The sequence below is a fragment of the Ictidomys tridecemlineatus genome, chromosome 2 (genome assembly GCF_052094955.1).
Source record: "Ictidomys tridecemlineatus isolate mIctTri1 chromosome 2, mIctTri1.hap1, whole genome shotgun sequence".
Classification (NCBI taxonomy): domain Eukaryota; kingdom Metazoa; phylum Chordata; class Mammalia; order Rodentia; family Sciuridae; genus Ictidomys; species Ictidomys tridecemlineatus.
The window spans coordinates 46,182,068-46,201,607 of NC_135478.1; the positions used below are offsets into that span (position 1 = coordinate 46,182,068).

The following is a 19,540-nucleotide window of genomic DNA, read 5'->3' on the forward strand; positions in this document are numbered from 1 at the left end:
GCTCAAATTTTCGGCCCAACACACCTCTAAAGTTGGTGAGTACAGTGCCTTTGAGGCTCACTCCTGATTTCTGACCAGCGTGACAAGGTTTTAGACATAAGCAAGCTCTAAAGATCATCCTATATTTTATGGAAGAGGAGATAGGACAGAAAATGGATATGCCTGGTTGGGAGGTGGGAGTTGGGGGTGGATGACAGGTGGTGAGGTGACAGCAGTGGCTAGAGGGTGAGATAGAGCAGGGTTTGCAAACCATAGCCCACTGGCTCATCAGGCCCTTTACCTGTTTTTGTAAATAAAGTTGTATTGGAGCACAGGCACACATATCCATTAAGGATCATCTCTGGCTATTTTTGTACTAGGACGTAAGCTTGCACCAGAGACCAGAGGGCCCTCAGAGTCTAACATATTTACTGCCTGACCCTCCACGAAAATGTTTTCAGACCCCAAGGAAAGAGAGTAACTTCCAAGTTCTTAAAGGGAACATAAAGTTTACAGGTGTTTTTTATGCTATTATGAATTAATGACTATGTTTAGGTGGGCCACTAATGGTCCTGTATCATGGAAAAGTGATTACTAGCTGGGCATGGCGGCACACGCCTGTAATCTCAGTAGTTTGGGAGGCTGAGACAGGAGGATCACGAGTTCAAAGCCAGCCTCAGCAATCGCAAGATCCTAAGCAACTCAGTGAGACCCTATCTCTAAATAAAATACAGAATAGGGCTGGGATGTGGCTCAGTGGTTGAGTTCAATCCTGGTACCCTCAACCCCCCAAATGGGCATCCATATTTAGCCACACAGCATGATTGTGGGAAGGGGCTTGGAGACAATAGTCCCCAAGGAATAGGCTATTAAAAATAGTCACTATCCAATCCTGTTCAGAGGGAGCCTCCTGTCTTTGTAGCACCAGGCAGGCTTCAGGGCCAGCCTCTATCAAGACCAGGAGCTGGGAAGTGCTGCAAAGCACTCTTGTGGGTACTGGTCAATACTCATGAGCACACTCTAGGCTGTGACATGTATTGCTTTAGGTAATTCTGATTACAATCTTGTGAAATAAAAACTACCAATATCCCCATGTTAGAGATGAGGTCCTGAGCCGACTAGCCAAATCCTGGCCCATCTGATTCCCAAATTCACACGCAAAGGCTCCACTTCACAGCTTTTGGGGCCAGAGATTCCAGTTCTTATGGCCTCCATGAAAGGCGTCCCCGAGCGAGCGCACTCAGAACATGTTGGGGTGTTGTAGGAGAGCTACCTCGAGCATCGAAAGCCCACCTCAACAAGTGGCAGGGGAGTTGCACATTCAGAGACAAGAGTTCCGGTCCCTGGTGGGAAAGTTCCCAGCAGCTTCAGTTAGAGAACGTCACAGTTCATTGATGTCGGACGCGCACAGGAGGCTTTATTGTTTCACATGTGAAAAATGAGGAAAGGGCCAGACCCTTGGCATCAGGGAAACGATGAAAGATTGAGATTTCCAAAGTCATGCTAACCCAAAGGTCAATTCAACCGGGGCTGGGGTGGGGGGCGGGGACGAGGGAGCCAGCCGGCAGCTGAGAAGTATTTGTGGCCTCGGAGGGGTGGGGGAAGAGGTTGCGATGTCCACGCAAGGAAACCATGGCTATGAATTTCAGGGCATCAAGATCCTGTCAACACAGCTAATCCCTACGGATGTTGGCTGAATAAGCCTCCGATGACCAAAGAAACGCACTGTGGAAACCATGTCAGCCTCCAGCAGGCCAATTTGTCCTCATATTACACACTCTGCTGGCTCTGTTGCTAGACCCCCAGATCGAGCGTCTCCCCCCACCGCCAACCCGAGGAGGTGGACACAGCATGGTTAATAAGTCAACAGAATTCAGAAGCCACGATCGGATTAAGGAGGCCGTTTTTATTTTGGTGCCCTGGACTCCAAGCAGATTAAATAATCAAAAAGGCCGAGCCATCGGGGTCATGTTTGAATGCTACAGCTGTTCACCGAGATTTGACAAACATTCTTTACGCGCGGCTCTCCGTCTGAATGGGAAAGGCAGGGATGATCTCGGGGAGGTCGACACTTTAAGAAAGAAGAAGGGGACACAATCAAAAGATCCTTTTATGGAAATCGATCCCAGCCAGATGGAGACAAGGGGGCAGGCTGCTTAAAGAAGTGGTCTTGTGAAAGCGACAACTGTTCTCAGCATCGAAGAAAAAAAAAGCCCAAGCAGGATTCAGAAGAAGTGAATGAAAACTCCAAGTCCTGCCATGCCCTCGGCTTGTGGATCTGCAAATTAATAAGGGTGGGCTGCGTGATCGGCAAGGACCCTGGCCCCGTGGAGGCGCAGCCATGAGAGGTGAGCCGTGATGGATGAGTCCTGTCGCTCCTTGGAGGAGTTTTCCAGTGGAGGGAGGGAGGGAGGGAGTGAGGGAGTGGATCCCCTCAGAAGGGTGTCCAGTGAAATGTATTTTCAAGTCGTCTTCCTTAAAAGATCTGGACATATGTAAAAAAAATATCTCCGAAGGGGAAGATTTATGTTTTCACCACGTTGGGTGCAGAGGAAGGGACTGGAGATAAAATTATGCGGCCATAATGTGAGTGTGCGCTGGGCAGGCCACGGGTCATTTCACAGAAAACATGGCGCGGGCAGTTGGAGTTCATATATTATTCCCTTTGGGGGAGAGGGTTGGAGCTAAAGGAAGAATGAACCAACTGGCTCCAATCTCAGAAAGAGAAGCCCTTCATTAATGGCTCAGCAGATTCCATGGAAAACATATTCTCTTATTTAAGAATTGATTTCCTGCAGCTAAGTCATGTTTGAGCCCCACAGTTCAGGGGAGGGATGTGGGTTTGTTTCTCATGGGAAGATATTTTGGCTTGGAAAGGAGTCATTTCGTTTACCTGCAAAATTGGTGAAAGGAGAACAAGGATTTTTGTGCTTCTTTGTTTGGGAAAGAGGAAGAGGATGGTGACATCCCACCTCTCTTGAATTAAGTTAAACAGAGCAGCTTCTCTTTCAGAAGGCTCCGGGGGCCTCCTTCCTATGAGCCTTCAGCACTGTTAGCTCCAGAGAGAGAATTCAGAACAAGGGAGCAGGCTGCAGAGCCCGGGAAGGCCACATTGTATATTTCCTTAGTTAAGCCTTCAAACAAACAAACAACCTCCATCAGGAACTTTCAATAGGAGTAGATCACTCTTTTTAAGTTTCGAATATCATCATGTGGCCTTGTGAATTCCTCTACCAATTTGACAAAATGCCCTTGACAGATGTTTGCCATATTTTGAAATTTGAGTCTCAAAAAAAAAAAACAACAAAACAAAAAACCCAAGAAGTGTTAGAGCAACTTTGTAGAAGGATCTCAGTGAACCTAAGAAGAACATAAACTGGCATCCTCTCTCCCCTTCAAAGGACCCTCTCCCACATTCCCAGATAGCCAAGGAGTGCTGAGGCAAGGATGCTTTTTACAGCATTGTTTGTAATGAAGGGGGGGAAAAATATTGCAGCTGCTCAATTGCCCCTCAGTAAAGGAATGAGTAAATATTGAATTTGAAACGATCTCATCATGGAATATTCGATAGCAGTTAAAAGGAATGAATTATCTCTCTAGGTATCCAAGTAGCTAGATCAGCATGGAGGAAGACGACAGACTTCAGTATGAGTCAGACTGATGATTCCATTTATGTGAATATTTAGAAACCACAATGCAAATGAGTGTGTGTGCATGGAAAAGTATTTGACAGGCACTGGAGTGGAGCAGATAAGAACCCTCACACTTTGCAGGCAGATTGTCTGGGTTCAAATCATGGCTCCAATACTTACTATCTGTGTGATCCTGGGTAAGCGATTTGGTGTCTCTGTGCCTCAGTATCCTCACCTTTAAAATGATGAAATGAGTACCACCATACTTAACGATGTTACAGGGACGAATTGATGTATATAAAGCATATAGAATGATGGTTGGCCCCAGATATGTACTATATGTTTATTTGTCATTGTTAAAATTAATATTAAATATTAATTGATTATTAAATATTGTTTTTAACATACCTGGAGGGATATATCAGTAATGGTGGGGGAAGGATAAAGTAAGTATAAAAATCTTACTTTTTGGTGCAAGGGGTAGGGTGGGTACCAGGGATTGAACCCAGGGGTGCTTAACTACTGAGCCACATCCCCAATCCTGTTTTATTTTATTTATAGACAAGATCTCACTGAGTTGCGTAAGGCCTCACTACATTGCTGAGGCTGGCTTTGAACTCATGATCCTCCTGTCTCAGCCTCCTGAGCCACTGGGATTACAGGCGTGTACCATCATGCCCGGCCTGATTATGATATTATTCTTAATGCTTCTCTGTATTTTGAAAATCTACTGAATACAAAAAGAGCAGAGATGATCATTCAGGATTACACCTGCCATGATGAATGTCAATCTGGAAGAATGCTTTAGACCTGCCCTACTCAATATAGTAACTACTAGCCACAGGGCACAATTTAAAAATTAATTAAAATGAAATAAAAATGATATTCAGTTCCTTGGATGCAGTGGCCTGTCACTCTTCTCCACGTCTGGCCCTACATGATGCAGCAGTATCCTACAAAAGGCATTTGTAACCAAGTGTCACCTTTCTATTTTTCCACCATTTGGGTACTGAAGCACTTGGAAAGTATCTTTCCCAAGGCTGCTGACAATAATTAGCAAGGTGTGAAATAGGATGTACTCAGTCTGTCCTGACCCTACTCAAAAGGGGAGTGACACAGCCTGTCATCTAGGTCGCCGGAGGTGTTATCTGGCTCAGAATCACATTACCTGTGAATCCAAAAAGGGACATACATGCAGATCTCTCTCCTAACACTAGCCCAGAGCCCACTTTCTTTCTGTTTGTCCTAGGTGAGCTGCTACTGCTTTTGAGTGCGATTTTCCCACCCCAGGGCGTGTGCGGCTGCCCAGAGAAGTGCATCTGTCACTCATCTTCAAACTCTGTAGACTGTAGTCACCAGGGTCTGGCTGAAATCCCTCCTGATCTGCCTCCTCAGACTCTAACGCTGCTCTTGCAAGATAACCAGCTACGCCAGCTTCCCGCTCACGCGTTTAGGTCAGTTCCTCGGCTCATGACCTTAAACTTGTCCAACAATTCTCTCTCACATCTGGCCCCTGAAGTTTTCCATGGACTTCGGCACTTGCACGTTTTAAACCTAACTCACAACTCCCTGCTTTCCCTGGAAAGCAGACTTTTCCATTCCCTCCCGCAGCTGAGGGAGCTCGATGTGTCATTCAACAACATCAGCCATCTTCCCACCTCGCTGGCGGAGCCTTGGGAGAACCTAACCTTGTTTGCAGTGCAACAGAACCAGCTCCACTATCTCAGCCGCAGGCTCCTAGAATCCATGCCCAGCCTGAGGCTGTTATTTCTCAAGGACAACCTCTGGAAATGCAATTGCCACTTGCTGGGCCTTAAACTCTGGCTGGAGAAATTTATCTATGCAGGTCAGTAACGTCTGTTTGGAAAGCCCCATCTGTGTGTCACCAGCCTGGGATGAACCTCATCTGTTCTCTGCATTAGCAGTTACATTGAGGAGGGTGCAAGGAGCAGTTTTAAGCTTTTTTTTTTTTTTTACATTGTTGTCATTTCATGGTTTGGCAAAAAGATAGGTGAGTCATTAGACGGTATTTAAATTCAGGTTATTTATATTCATCTACAAATATAATGCACAGAGACAACTTTCTTCTTGTCTGATGAATATAACATGAAGTTACTTCTCTGGCAGGTATGCCCAAAGGAAGGAGGGACTTCAATTGCCACCTGAGTGACTGCTTCACCCCAAAGTGGCACTAAACTCTTATTTTCAAGTATGATCCAATTGGGGACAAGGTTATCACTCTTTGGGATATTTTCTCCTCTTTGTTTGCTTCTATCCATTTGACAGGTGAAAATCTTCCCTAAAAGAATCTCTTTCTGCTTTAGCAAGTACTACTGTTATTGAACTTGGGTGCAATATGACCTCTTTCTAAAGTTATTCATTATTTCTTTAACCAGATATCAAAAAGCAAAGCAAGAGATCTCAGAATATTAAAGATGGGGGGGGGGATATGGAAATGACCCAAGGGTTAGCAAACCACAGCCCTAAGTCCCTCTTCCCTTTGTGTAAATGCAGTTTTGTCAGCCAACATCCATGCCTATTCATCACGTACTGAGCAGCTGTTTTGCACTCTAAGGGCAAGTTTAAGTGGTCATGATTGACTGTTTGGTAAAGCTGATATTTATTATCTGGCTCTTAATAGAAGTTTGGCAAATCCCTGTTATCGATGGGAAACAGAGGCCCAGACAGGTTCCGTGATTTGCCCAAGATCACAGAGCAGAAGCAAAGAGGAAAACAGAAAGCCTGACTTTGGTTCTTGGCCCCACATTCTTCCCTGTACCCCATAGTGCGTCTCTGAACATCATTCATTGATTGCCACACTTGAATGCTTTTTATATCCCAGGCACTGTTCTGGGCTCTGAGAAAAGGACCGTGAACAAGAATATCTAGAGTATCTAGAGCAGTGTGAATGGATGTTAATTAAGACCACGGGTAATGATGCGTGCTCAGGCGGCAGTGCTATGACGACAATGAGGCAGGGGAAACAGAGGGAGTATGAGGGGAAGGGGTCCCATTTTAGACTGAACGGGCATGGAAGTCCTTTCCAAGGAGGTGACATGGGTGAGAAGAATCAGAACAAGGAGGAATGAGCCAGGAGATGACTAGGCGAAAGACATCAAGTTTGGTGACAAAAGAAGAACCAGAGAATTGCTAGAACAGAGGCAGGATGTGACAGAGGGGACAGAGAAGAGGCAATGCATGTCCTCAGAGACCATGTCATGCAGGACTGTGCAGAGCAGACCTTGGGCCTGGGATTTTATTTTAGGTCAGATGGAAAGCCCTTGCATTTTATTCAGGGGAACAATATGATCTGATTACAACTTAAAAGATTACTCTGGTGAGTCTTGGAAGAGCAAGCTAAAAGCTGCAGAAGAAGAGCCAGAGAGATATGAAAAAGAAGATGAATCCTGTTGGCCAGGGAGAGGATGATAGTGGCCCCAAACAGAGTGGTAAGAAGGCAAGGCTTTGGGAGACACCTGGAATATTAAACTGCTAGGAATGACTGATGAGGTTGAGTGACAGATGAAGAAAAGAGTCTAATGATGGGAAATTCTATTTCCTTTTGTCATGCAGGGGTAGCCAAAGAAATGGTGATGCCTTTAGCAAATTGGGAGTAGGGGAAGTGAGGAAGTGGGGAGGCATAGAGTCAAGAGTTGGTTTGGGGGCATGTTGGAGACTCCCATTCCAAATCCAAGGGGAGCTCAAGATTTGAGCCCTTGCTCAAGAAAATACACATCCTACAGACATGAATTAGAGAATCAATAGCATCTGGATTGCACAGACGAAGGCAAGTTAGAAAACAGCTCGAGTTCAAATATACAATAACGAATTAAGAAGCGTCTCAACAGTAAAATAGCAAATCACATCTCACTCACCAGCCAACATTTCCAGTTAACTGACAACAGGAGCTATATAGCATGTGCCAACCTCCATCTGATAGGAGGCTTCAAATACAACTAATTACAGCTGGGGGTAAGGAGCTTGAGCTATTGTGTTCTGGATTAAATCGTAGGCATATACCAGACCATCACACAAAAGAGTTTTCATCAAAGAAGAATATTTCTTGATTAGAATATGTAGTTCCCAGGCCCGGGATGTTAGAAGCAATGTGGGATGGGATGAAGTTCTCCTTACTCAACCACAAAACTTGCTGGTGGTCTTTGGGAAAATTAATATGGTTCCCTAGTGCTCAGTGTCACCAGATGAAAAGTGATAGTATCAAGGCCCATGATGGTCCTCAGAAGCAGTGAGGCAGTTCACCCTCCCTCGTGACAGAGCACAGGAGCACAGATATCAGCCTTTCGTCAGAGGAAGGAAAAATCAATTGGGGGGCACCGGAAATCTGGTTGTCCCAAAATAACTAGAAAAAAATCCATATTGATACTAAATATGAAAGTCATATAATGAATGCATTGAATAAAGACAAAATAAAGGAATAGACATTAATCAATATCCTTATAAACCAAAGCAATTCCAGAGGTGTTAAATGATTTAACAGACATCCCTAGACTTCAGTCATTTAGGCAAGAAAATGTCTGTTGCTCACTCATTTTAGGGTTCAAGAGAACTGGGAACTTGGTCTGCCTTCCATGCATTGTTCAGGGATCTAAGCCTCTCTTAGGTTGTGATGTGGCCCCACTTCACCACACCATCTCCAACACCACCACCCAAAGGGGACGAAACCCACGTAAGACCATGCTGGAGATGTCATCTCCTGGAAAGGGCATTCATGGTTCCACTGGGTAGTTCTCAGTCACCTAGCCCCAAAATGACCCCAAAGAGTGCAAAAACTGAGTGTTCCTACGGGCCTGAGGGAAAAAGAGGTATGTTGGTGAATACTTAACCATATCTCCTCCACAGAAACATGCACATAGATTTGATTCTACATTGACTATTCCTCTTTATTTACGAGTAAGCAAACCATCTTGATGCTCATCACTAACTTTATTAAACACTGACTCTAGACTAAGTATGGTGCTAAATACTTGACATGGTTTATCCAACTGAACCCACAGAGCAATCGTGGGAAGCGAATTGCATTATTCGTCCCGTCTCTCACTTTTCAGAAGCACAGGTGGAGGCACGGTATGGTCAAAGAACTTTTGGGGTTGTATAATAAGTCATGTGCAGATTTGAGATCTGAATCCATTTTTTTCCAAGACAGAGGTTGAGAGCCACTAGGGGTCAGGTGGGGGACGGTGTGCTCATGGCAAGCTGGAGCTTCTTGCATTGTCAACTTATATAATCTAGAAGCGGGTAAAGCTCCTCGTGCTACAGTCAGCAGAGTTGTCTCTGATGCCATGGCCTCCGAGATACGGGTGGCAGGGTGTGAGGAGATCCTGGCTGGGGATGTAGCTGCACAGGAGGCCATGTAGCTGTTGGGAGTCACGGCCCCTTCCACAGTCCCAGGCTCTAGTCTATGTATTCTCTTGCCTCTGTGTCCCAAGATGTGGATCCCATTCTAACACTGAACGTTGAGAAGACTGAAGATGGAGAAAACCAGTTATGGAATCATTAAATAAATCACCTTGGTCTGGGTATAGGTTAGCTGATGGAATTGCTCTTGGCAGGAGACCTTCGAACCCTGGTAGAAGTATCAGTGCTCTTTGGCCAGGTTAAATGTACTTAGTACTTCTCAGAGCCCCGCTCTTCATTTCTCTCTCTCTCTCTGGCCTTCTTCCTCGAAACAAACTCCCAGGGAGAGACTCTAATGGCCAGGTGCACAGAAATGCAATGATCTATATGGCAAGACTTCAATGACAGTGCAGCTGGATGACACCTTGGGCCGCTACCCCGTACCTCTGGCCTCCCGAGAACCAACAGCTTGGAAAAAGAAGAAATTCCTCTTTTACCTTTTTAGCTTTAGAGTCTCAACTCTTGCCTCAAGGGATCACAGAAGAAGCCAGGAGGGGCGGGGCTAGAGACATCCTGGCAGAAGGTGATTCAGGTTTAAGCAATGGCAGCAGAAAGGGCATAGGCTGAATTTTGCCATTGCCACTCACCCTGGTGTGCCTGGGCCACGTGACAACTCTTGCACCGTGGAGTGGTCCTATGTACTTACAGGGCCACTTAGGGCTTGCATTAAAAGGCTTAGGTAGGATGGATAGGAAAGCATTCCCAAACTCTGAAGGGCTGTGTGATGGCAGGTGCTAATAAGTTGAAGTAACGACCTCCATGTGTGTAGGTCTGCTATAATTTCACAATCCACCAACCATCTGTGCGAAGAATCTTCCATCTAATTTGGCTAAGAGAGTCCTCCCGGGAGAGGTGTTTATAGCAGGCTGGGAGAACTGAGTCACAGATCACAGGAGAGTTTTGCCCGGTCCAAGGGCTTTATGAGGATTCTCCTGCCCACTGCCCTGGCCTCACGATTCTCCAGAGAGGAGGAAGTAGAGCAGGACAGTGAGAGGGATGGGGGAAACTTGAGAATGATGGGCAAGGACTGAGTTTAGATGTTGATTTGTCTGCTCAGGACCAGCATGAGTTTGCTTAAGAATTTCCTCTCTTAGCAGAGCGTAAGGACCCCTCTGTGCTTTGTAAACTAACAAGTTGGATACAAATCTGATGCTTGTATGGCAGAGAATTTCGTCAAAAAAGTTCTTTTTCAGTAAATCAGTGACCAACCTCATCCAGAAGGAAGTGTGTGAACCCAGCGCTCTCTCTAGAGAACGCCCGAGCAATGGAAGCCCACAAATGTCAGAAGTCTACACACCCGAGGAAATCAACTGCCTCATGGGGAATGGAAAGTGCACTTAATAACCCTTTGGAAAATCCGGTACTCAAAGTAGTAAACTCTCTCGAGGCCTGAGGAGACAGGTTAATTATACTTAATCCCACGAACGAAACCAATTGGCAAATTCCGAGATACACAAAGCACCGCAAGGACCTTGCCACCACTGCCCTTGGCATCACTGAGGAGAGTTGGTAGACACCTGGCGTCTCAGTGATCAACACACAGCATCATAACAATGCACATTTGTTCTGTGGTTTTTTTTTTTTTTAGGTTTACAATAGGAATCTGGCACAAAAGATTTCTTGTGTGGCAGGGCTCGGGGCCTCGTTAGGGCATTGGCCTCAGGAATGCCGAGGGCTATGGCACCCTTGGTGTCGCCCCAGGAGTCCCTTCTTGTCAGCCTTGGAATTGTCTTTCCCCATCAGCATTTATATGATGTAAAGGTGTCTTGGCTTCTGATGAATTCTGGGTCATATGTAATTGCCAATTTAGTGTGTGGCATTTTTAGCATTTAGCTAATTTAGAAATCCTACAATCATAAAGAATGGGAAAAAAAGTTTATAAAGATACTTTATAAATTCCATCTGCCTTCCTTTCTTTTTTTTTTTTTTAAGCTAAAGATTTTGGACCACAGTCGTATCTGGGTTCTGTTATCATTCTCTGCTTTTGTTTTTTAAAGGGGGAGTAATGGATGGTGTCATCTGCGGGTCACCTGATATGTGGAAGGGAAAGGATCTCCTTAGGATTCCTCATGAGCTGTACCAGCCCTGTCCTCTTCCTGTTCCACATCTGGAGCCCTCACAGGGTCAGCAGCATGGTGCTGCCCACAGGGAGGTCCCCAAGCCTCATGAGAACCGGATCTCTGGGGAGCGAGACCCTGTGGCATGTGAAGTTAAACCCAAGCCGAGGCCCACCAACCTGCGCCACGCCGTGGCCACCGTTGTCATCACGGGGGTTCTATGTGGAATCGTGTGTCTCATGATGTTGGCGGCTGCCATCTATGGCTGCACCTATGCAGCTATTACAGCCCAGGGCCATCGGGGCCCCTTGGCTCAAACCAGTGACTCTGGGAAGATGGGAGGAAAAGAGGTATTTGACCACTCACTGGCCTGAGAGCTTTCATCTCAAAGAGGATTGATGGCTGTAGACCAGGTGTCCGAGTGAGCCCATGTGTTCACTGTTACGGTCTGATTTTGCTTTTTCCAACAGAAACAGTAAGATGTGTTTGTAAAAAAAAATATATATATATATATTCCTGGGAAGAAATTTAGGTTGGAACTTTTTAAAATACCATAGATGAAATAGAGATGATGCTTGTACTCTGTGTCTGCAAAGTTATGACGGTGATTCTAGGCATTGGAAGACCATGCACTCAGAAAGGGAAGATACCATCTCTTTCAGGTGCCCTTCCCTGGATTAAGTTGCTTTTGCAGAGCAAAAAAAAAAAAAAAAAAAATTCCAACATGTGAGCCAGTCAGCATTCCTAGGAGCTTTAGGGTCCACTGGAGAACTGCCCAAGTCTGAGTGCTTGGGACGAGGCTGGTGATCCTACCCGAGGGGCACTGAATGCCTCTATAATTCAAGTTCATGCTAGATCGGTGGATACTTTTAGATGTTGTGTATGTTATACATTTAATGGGAGCGTCTGTTGGTTGGGAATTTCGTAGCTTGCCACAAGAGTCAGATTATATTTAATTTTCTAAATCAGAAAACCATTTGGGGCTTTGTAGGGCGATGCAGAGGAAGAGGAGGGTTCCACATCTGGGTAATGCGACTCAGGCCCAGAGTCTGGGGAAGTTTCTTTTCTTTCTTTCTTTTTTTTTTGGATGCAAAGGTAAAGAACACATAAGCAAATTCAGGGCAGAGATTACCAGAAGGCCCTATCCACCAGGAGACTAGAAGCTTCCATTTATAACTCTCACAGCAGGAATGAATTTAGGTTAGTCGAAAAGCGAGGGTAATGACTTTTGTGTATCTGCATCTGCCTGCGTGGTGCACAGAGGGCACAGGCTTGCACAACCACACCCGTGCACAGACAGGACGAGAATGCATCTCTTCCCCCCACTAATGAAATGCAGCCCCGTCAGGGTGTGGGAGCCTGCAGCTCTTGATCACCACCCAGATTGTCTCTCAACACTCTGGGATAGGAAGTCAGAAGGAAGTCTTGAAGAGAGTGGGAATTTACAAGAGGCTCCAGATAAGTGGTGGCAGCCACCCTGAACATTATTTAGGCCGTGGCTTCAAAAATAAAATAAAATAAAATCAGGTATAAGGCTGGCTTAGCCCACAGACGTGGTCCTGAAGAACTGCATGCAACGTGAATTTTTGTAAATTGAATCATCATTTTAATGCAGTAGGGGACCTCGCTATTTAAAGGAACCTTTCATGGAATCTTTCTGTAATGGAAATAATTGGCTCCAGATTTATGCCTTTTGTATATTTGCATTTTCGCCATGCTAGGTTTTCTTAAAGTGAAATGTACCTGTTCTCTCTCAGCTCCTACTTAGAGTCACTTTTTAGGAGTCAGTTTATTTTACACAGGGAAAAGAGTGCAGAGGAGTTAGGGACATGTTAAAGGCAGAAAACGGCATATATATATATATATATATATATATATATATATATATATATATATATGGCAAGCAGTCCCTGCAGAGGCCATGACAGACATTGATAATCAATCCCAGCACTCCTCCCAGCTGAGCCCCAATGCGCCACAGATGGTTTCTTAAGACAGCACTGTAGGCAACCAGAACTAATCAATTGGAATCGGTTCAAAGGATAAAGCACATTTGCCATTCAAAATACTGGCTCTACATTCACTCCTTAAGGCCATATAAAAATTAGTTTGGATCCTAAGTCCACAGTCCATTCCTTAGCTGGAATGTGATGGAAGGTTTGCATATGAGCAGGATGGACAGACAGATATAGTCCCAGTATTGCCCGACAGTGCCAAGAAGACAGGGAAACAGATGGATGAACCTACTGTATCATATGTGCAGGGGTCACGGGAATGAATCTGGAATCATCACAGAGGCAATCTACAACTGCCCCTGGTGTGCTCTACCTAATGTGAGCTCTGCTTACCCTCAAGCAAAAGATGGGCCATCTTTTGAAGCAGCGATTTTACTGGTAGAAAACTTTTAAACTGGGATGGTAAGGGTTTTTATATTTTTTTCTTTATCTGAATATTAAGATAAACCTGGCGAGACCTTGTCCCAAAATAAAAAATAAAAAGGGCTGGGGATGTGGCTCAGTGGTTAAGTGCCCCTGGGTTCAATCTCAACGGCAGGGAAGACCTGCTGTCTGGGCTCTATCCCAGGTTGTGGCATCTCCTCTCCACTTTGCCATATGCCAGCCATTCCAGTGGGCAAGACTGAGCACCCTGCTCTAAGGATACAGCAACTTCTTCCCAGGTAAGGAAAAAGAGAAAAACAACAACAAAAACACTGTCTTTTCATTGTCCTGGACTGTGAATTCTTAGCCAATCTGAGAAAGGACGTTTAGAAGATTTTTTTTTATTCCCCATTCCAATTCTTACCAATGTTGTAAGAGCTAATGCTGCATATCAGGCATGGTGTAAAGTGGTTCTTGTCAACATTCCACATGGAATCCTGACACCCACCCTATGAGATACTCAAATAGATACCACACAAGCTGGAACTACTGAGGCCAATAATGTGTGCTTCTTCTAACTGTGGTGACTGAAGACTGGAAGCATACTGTGCCTTGCTCAAGGTTTGGTGACACTGCAAGCCAGCCCCTATCCCCTCCCTTACAGAGAACTTCTGCAGAAAACCCTAAACATAGTTAGCATCCTCACATGTCAACACCCCTATTCTATTCAATTTCTAAGTACAGATGATAACTCAGGCAAGCTGACTTCCGGCTTTACAGATAGTCTTTAAGGGGAAAAAAAAAAAAAAGGATGTACATTCTGATTTCTATCTTTTGCCTACCATCACCACAAACAGCAGTTGGCAAGGAAAATAATTACTTACCCTGAAATGTCAACAGCTTCTCAGCACAGAAAAAAATATAAATCAAATTGTTTAGATTAACAAATGCAGAGTTATCATTTGTTAATATGAGAAATGAAATGTTTTAACTGTAAAAATCATTGCAGATGAAAGACCCAATTTGCAGGGTATTCTGCAAGAACCACAAATTATCTTTCACAACCACTGCAGCTCATGAGGGGTAATTTGCAAACGCCTCATAGATTATTTTCAGCTGTTTATTGCTGCTGTCCTATTCATAGATTCCACTATAAAAATGTCTGTCCATCATAGAGCCATGCTGAAGGTACATTGAGGACAAAACTCATAATTCTTGTTGGTTATTTCCGAGAAAGCCACATAAAATATAATTTTTCATCATATTTAGTAGAACAGCATGACTATAGACAGGTTATTTTTTGCTTTGCCAGAGATCAAAAATTCATAAACAGATATTATAGCTGTCGGCAGTGATGCATAGAGAGAAAGGGTGGAGGGGGAGGCAGGCTGCCAGAGAGACTCTGGAGCAAAAGATCTAACATCAAATCCGTATCTGAAAAGCTTTTATAATGAAGGCCAATTGCCCTGACCCTGCAGGAAGAATCTCGTGCTTCTGTTCATAAAATGCCAGTGGGTGACTGAAGGTCTTATTTTTCCTTACAAAAAAAAAAAATGTCAGACCAAAAAATGATTCATACGTGGGTTTGTTCCTGAAGCTTGATGAAACCTCAAACCTCATTGCTTAAATCAACCAAGTACCCATGAAAAACAGACACCTTTGTTTTAGACCTTAAATATCCAAAGAAGTAGCTAAATCAATTTCCAAAATAATCTGTCTGCAGCACACATTCATATAATTATACAACAGCTGCTAGAAACCTATAACTTTCTATTGTAGGTCAGGAAATTACTGTTTCCAGTTTGGTAAAACCCATCCGTGTGTTCCCTGCTAAATGTTATTGACTGAAGTCTACCAGAAACTCATATTCCAAACCCACCTGGCATTGCTGGTCTGTTTTCCGTTTTGATGGAAATGCTTTTTTTTTTTTTAATGTGCAAATTGCCATGAGGCTTCAAAGAAATCCTTGTCCCATTCAGAGAAGATGACCTATACATAACCTATCACCCTCTTTTTGCATCCTTGACTGGACTGGGCACACCTACTTTCACTCTAATGATATTGAATATACATTTAGATGGATAAGATGTCCAGCCCACAAAACTCAAATCAAGAAGACCCAAGGGGGTGGGGGGAAATCAAAGGATTTAGAAGCAAAGAAAAGCATTGAAGAACACTGAGTCCAGGCCTGGAAAATTTCAAAATAGCAGCCACCAGACTCTTTCTCTCTCTCTCCATTACAGGCATTGCTAATAGATCATGGCAAACTTATCTGCTGAGCCTCCATAAGGCCTCAGAATCCTTTAAAATCTGTTTTCCAGGTACCCACGACTGACCGATCAGCTAGGGTTGACATGAGAGATTAAACCTATTTGCTACCCTGATACAGTCCAGTGCCCTTATTTTACAGATAGGAAATAGAAGCAGGAAAAAGGAAAGGAACTTTTCAAAAGTCACACACATAAATTAACTGTATGCCTGATAAACTCAGTTGCAGAAGCATGGGGTTAGCATGAATGATACAACCTGCCTTAGCCAGCTTTTCTGCTGCTACAACAACAAAAAAATGCAATTAGAAAAATTGTAAAGGAGGAAAAGTTTATTTGAGGGCTCATGATCTCAGAGGTCTCAGTCCATAGACAGCTAGCTCCATTCCTCTGGGCTCGAGGTGAGGCAGGACATCATGGCAGAGAGTGTGGTGGAGGGGAGAGGCTCACATGGTGATCGGAAAGCAGAGAGAGACAGAGAGACTCCATTTTTTATATTAAAAAAATATATATATATCCCAAAGCCACGCCCCCAAAGATCCATCTCCTCCAGCCACACCCCACCTGCCTCCAGTTACCACTCAGTTAATCCCACTGGCATTTAATTCACTCATTGGGTTCAGGCTCTCATAACCCAATCATTTCTCCTCCATACCCTCCTGCATTGTCTCACACATGAGCTTCTGGGGGGACACCTCACATCCAAACCCTAACACAACCTGATGCCCACCATCCTTCATTCATTCCGTGGAGAACTGCAATGTCTAGACTATGACATTATTATGCTAATTATTAGGGTAATGACAATTACAGCATAACCTTCAACCTTTATCGAGCACCCAATTTTGTGCCAGGTGTTTTCTGCATGGTAATTGATTTCCTGTTGGTCTGATGTTGGCCAAGACTTGTGGGTATTTTACTGCCATGTCACAGGAGAAAGGACATGGTCAGAAAGCTCGGGTCCTTTACCTAAAGTCACACCACCAGTAAATGGTAGAGCAGGAATTTGGATTCCGGTCTTCCCAGGTCCCAAACCTGGACACTTTTCAGGATGTCCAAAGAACTCAGAGTGAGGATCCTTTCCTGGCACTGCCAACGCTGACTGCAAAACATGGCAGAGAAAAGGAATCTGGCCACCAACCAGTATGTCACCGCTGTTAACTCTGGTCCCACCATTAACAGCAGGACAGCTGAAGGAGTCAAGGCAAAATGGGAAACGAAGGCCTTTCACCACCTGTGACTTGGATGGACTGGAAGAGACATTCTTAGAAGGGAAGGGAAGAGACCCAAACTCTCTTGTGTTATTTGAGAAAAATGACAAAATTAGACTTTAGATGAAGATGCTAGCCAATAAGTAGGAGTTTTCATTGTCACACTCATTAATACACAGAAAAGGGAAAAACATAGAGCCCTAGAAATTAGGAAGACTGCTCATTGACATGCAAGTCTCCAGGAGGAATATCAAAGCAGAGCTATGACCTTGAGCCAGATGAGTGTCCTTCCTTATGTCGTTAGTCCACTGAGACACTGGGCTGAAAACTCAGAGGGAAACCATCCCCTTCTATACGTAGGGTATTTGAGAACAATTGTCTTTAATACCTCCCATTGAGACCTTGCTGGTTTCAACCATGAGAGATGAAGCCTCTCAGTAATGTAGCATTTAGTGTGAAAAAAAAAAGAAGGAAAGATATTAAAATAAAAATAATCCAGAGGCTATAGTTTTAACCTACTATATTAATTCCGTGTTGCTTTTAATATAATGAAATGCCTTAGACAGGCAACTTTACAAAGAAAATAGTTTCACTAGACTCACAATTTTAGAGGCTGGAAGTCCAAATACCGTGGCACAGGCTTTAGTGAGGGCCTCCCCTCTGGCTGTACCACCTCACAGTGGATGGAAATGTTGGGAGGAGGTGTGTGAGCAAGACAGGAAGCCACGGAGCCTGGGTGGGGTTGGGGAGCAGGCTCAGGCTTTGGGAACAATCCTCTTGTGAAAATAACCAGGTCCCAGGTACCTTTCAACAGATGAATGAATAAAGAAAATGTGGTATATGTACACAATGGAATATTATTCAACCATAAAGAAGAATGAAATTGTGGTATTTGCTAGTAGATGGATAGAGTTGGAAACTATTACGCTAAGTGAAATAAACCAGTCTCCAAATAAATTATATTAGAATAAGTTATACTCTGTATATGGATGTCAAAATATACTCTCATATAAAAGAACAAATTAAAAAAAATATACTCTCATATGTAAAAAGAACAAATTTAAAAAAAACGGCTCCTATGAGAAGTGCCTTAATCTCTTCTGATGGCACGATTCGAGTGACCTAAAACCCTCCCAGGAGGGTTCCCTGTAAAAGGTCCCACCCACCTCCCAGCAGCACCACCCTGGGGACCAAGCTTCCCACACATGAACTCTGGGGACACACAATAGCCATTTCATAGCACCTGATGTTGCTTCCAAGAAATGAAAACGACAGACTATTTTGATTCATCTGAGTCATCTGACAACACAGCAACAGGAGGTAGCGACCCCAAACCCATCCTGTAGTAGTGCAGTGATAGAAGCCATCTGATCATTGGACACTTGATTAGTGGCTGTACCTATCAACGAACCCGCCACCTTAATCCCTCCAAGAGATCCTATAGAGGAAGTCATCTACCCTGCTCCTGGGCAAATCCCCTATATTTTAAGAACGATGCAACTGAAGAGAAAACTTGGCATCCCCTACAAGAGTGTTAAAAAAAAAAAAAAAAAGAAGAAGGCAGAGCTGCTCTCAACATGCAGAGGAAACATGAAAGTAAATTCACTGAACATGTCCTAAAACAATTTTTAAAGTTTCTGGTGGAATTTCACGTGCCATATGTTTGGTGTATGTATGTGTATATTTTAACATACATTTCACTGGCAAAAATCACGTCACATGGCCAAGTTCAGAGCCACCGAGGAGGCATACAGGTCTGGTAGGATGGCACTGTGGGTGGCATGGCCATGGGTGAGGACATGCCATCCCTTATAGGGACTAAAAGAGTGAATAATTGCAAATAATAAAAAGTAACGAGCTGGGCACAGTGGTGCACACCTGGAATCCAAGCGGCTCAGGAGGTTGAGACAGGAGGATGCGTAAAGACTCAGAGACCCCTATAAATTCCTTTTTAGGAAAACTCAAGACACATTCATTGACCGAGGAATGGCTTAAAATGCAGGAGAGAAGGCAAAGAGCAGAAGAATGTGGAAATGGCATAAAGATACCAGTGATCAGCCATAGAATCGGCTAAAGTCAGAGTTAAGTCTCAACGGTTTGGCTAACATGGTTACAAAACCATGCAGTTGGCCATTTAACAAATTTCTAAACACTTGCTGTAATATTTTCTAAATATCAAAGATAAAAGAGTGAAAAATGAAGCACACACCCCACGAAACGGAACATCTAGCCGAGGGAGAGGACAGAGGAATAAAAAGTATATCAGAGGGACTGGGGATGTGGCTCAAGCGGTAACATACTCGCCTGGCATTGTGGGGCACTGAGTTCTATCCTCAGCACCACATAAAAATAAAATAAAGATGTTGTGTCCACTGAAAACTAAAAAATACATATTAAAAAATTTCCTCTCTCTCTCTCTTAAAAAAAAAAGTATATGACATGGTACAAAAGCAGTAGTGAAAGAGAGTGCTGGGGATATGGTGGAGGAAGAATTCCTATTTTGTATTTGGTGATAGGAAAGGCTTCCCTGAGAAAACATTTGAACAGAGACCTGGAGGAAATGGTGGATCCAGTGGTGAAGATGCTGGCAGGAAAGTGACC

General features: G+C 44.0%; 2 protein-coding genes across 7 annotated transcripts in view; one reads left to right on the forward strand and one right to left on the reverse strand.

The window, feature by feature from the left end:
• Positions 1–19,540, reverse strand: part of Cacna2d3 (calcium voltage-gated channel auxiliary subunit alpha2delta 3) — an 873,532-nt gene that overhangs the window by 141,203 nt on the left and 712,789 nt on the right. The window lies entirely within an intron of this gene.
• Positions 1,683–17,914, forward strand: Lrtm1 (leucine rich repeat transmembrane protein 1). Of its 2 annotated transcripts, XM_021731168.3 has the most exons (4): positions 1,683–2,327; positions 4,861–5,065; positions 5,201–5,457; positions 11,024–17,914. In XM_021731168.3, the coding sequence occupies exons 1-4, from the start codon at positions 2,321–2,323 to the stop codon at positions 11,455–11,457; spliced, it is 903 nt and encodes a 300-aa protein (XP_021586843.2). In that variant the 5' UTR covers positions 1,683–2,320; the 3' UTR covers positions 11,458–17,914. The 2 variants fall into 2 exon arrangements, with proteins under 2 accessions (XP_021586843.2, XP_021586837.2); XM_021731162.3 differs by having other exon boundaries at positions 1,688–2,327; positions 4,861–5,457.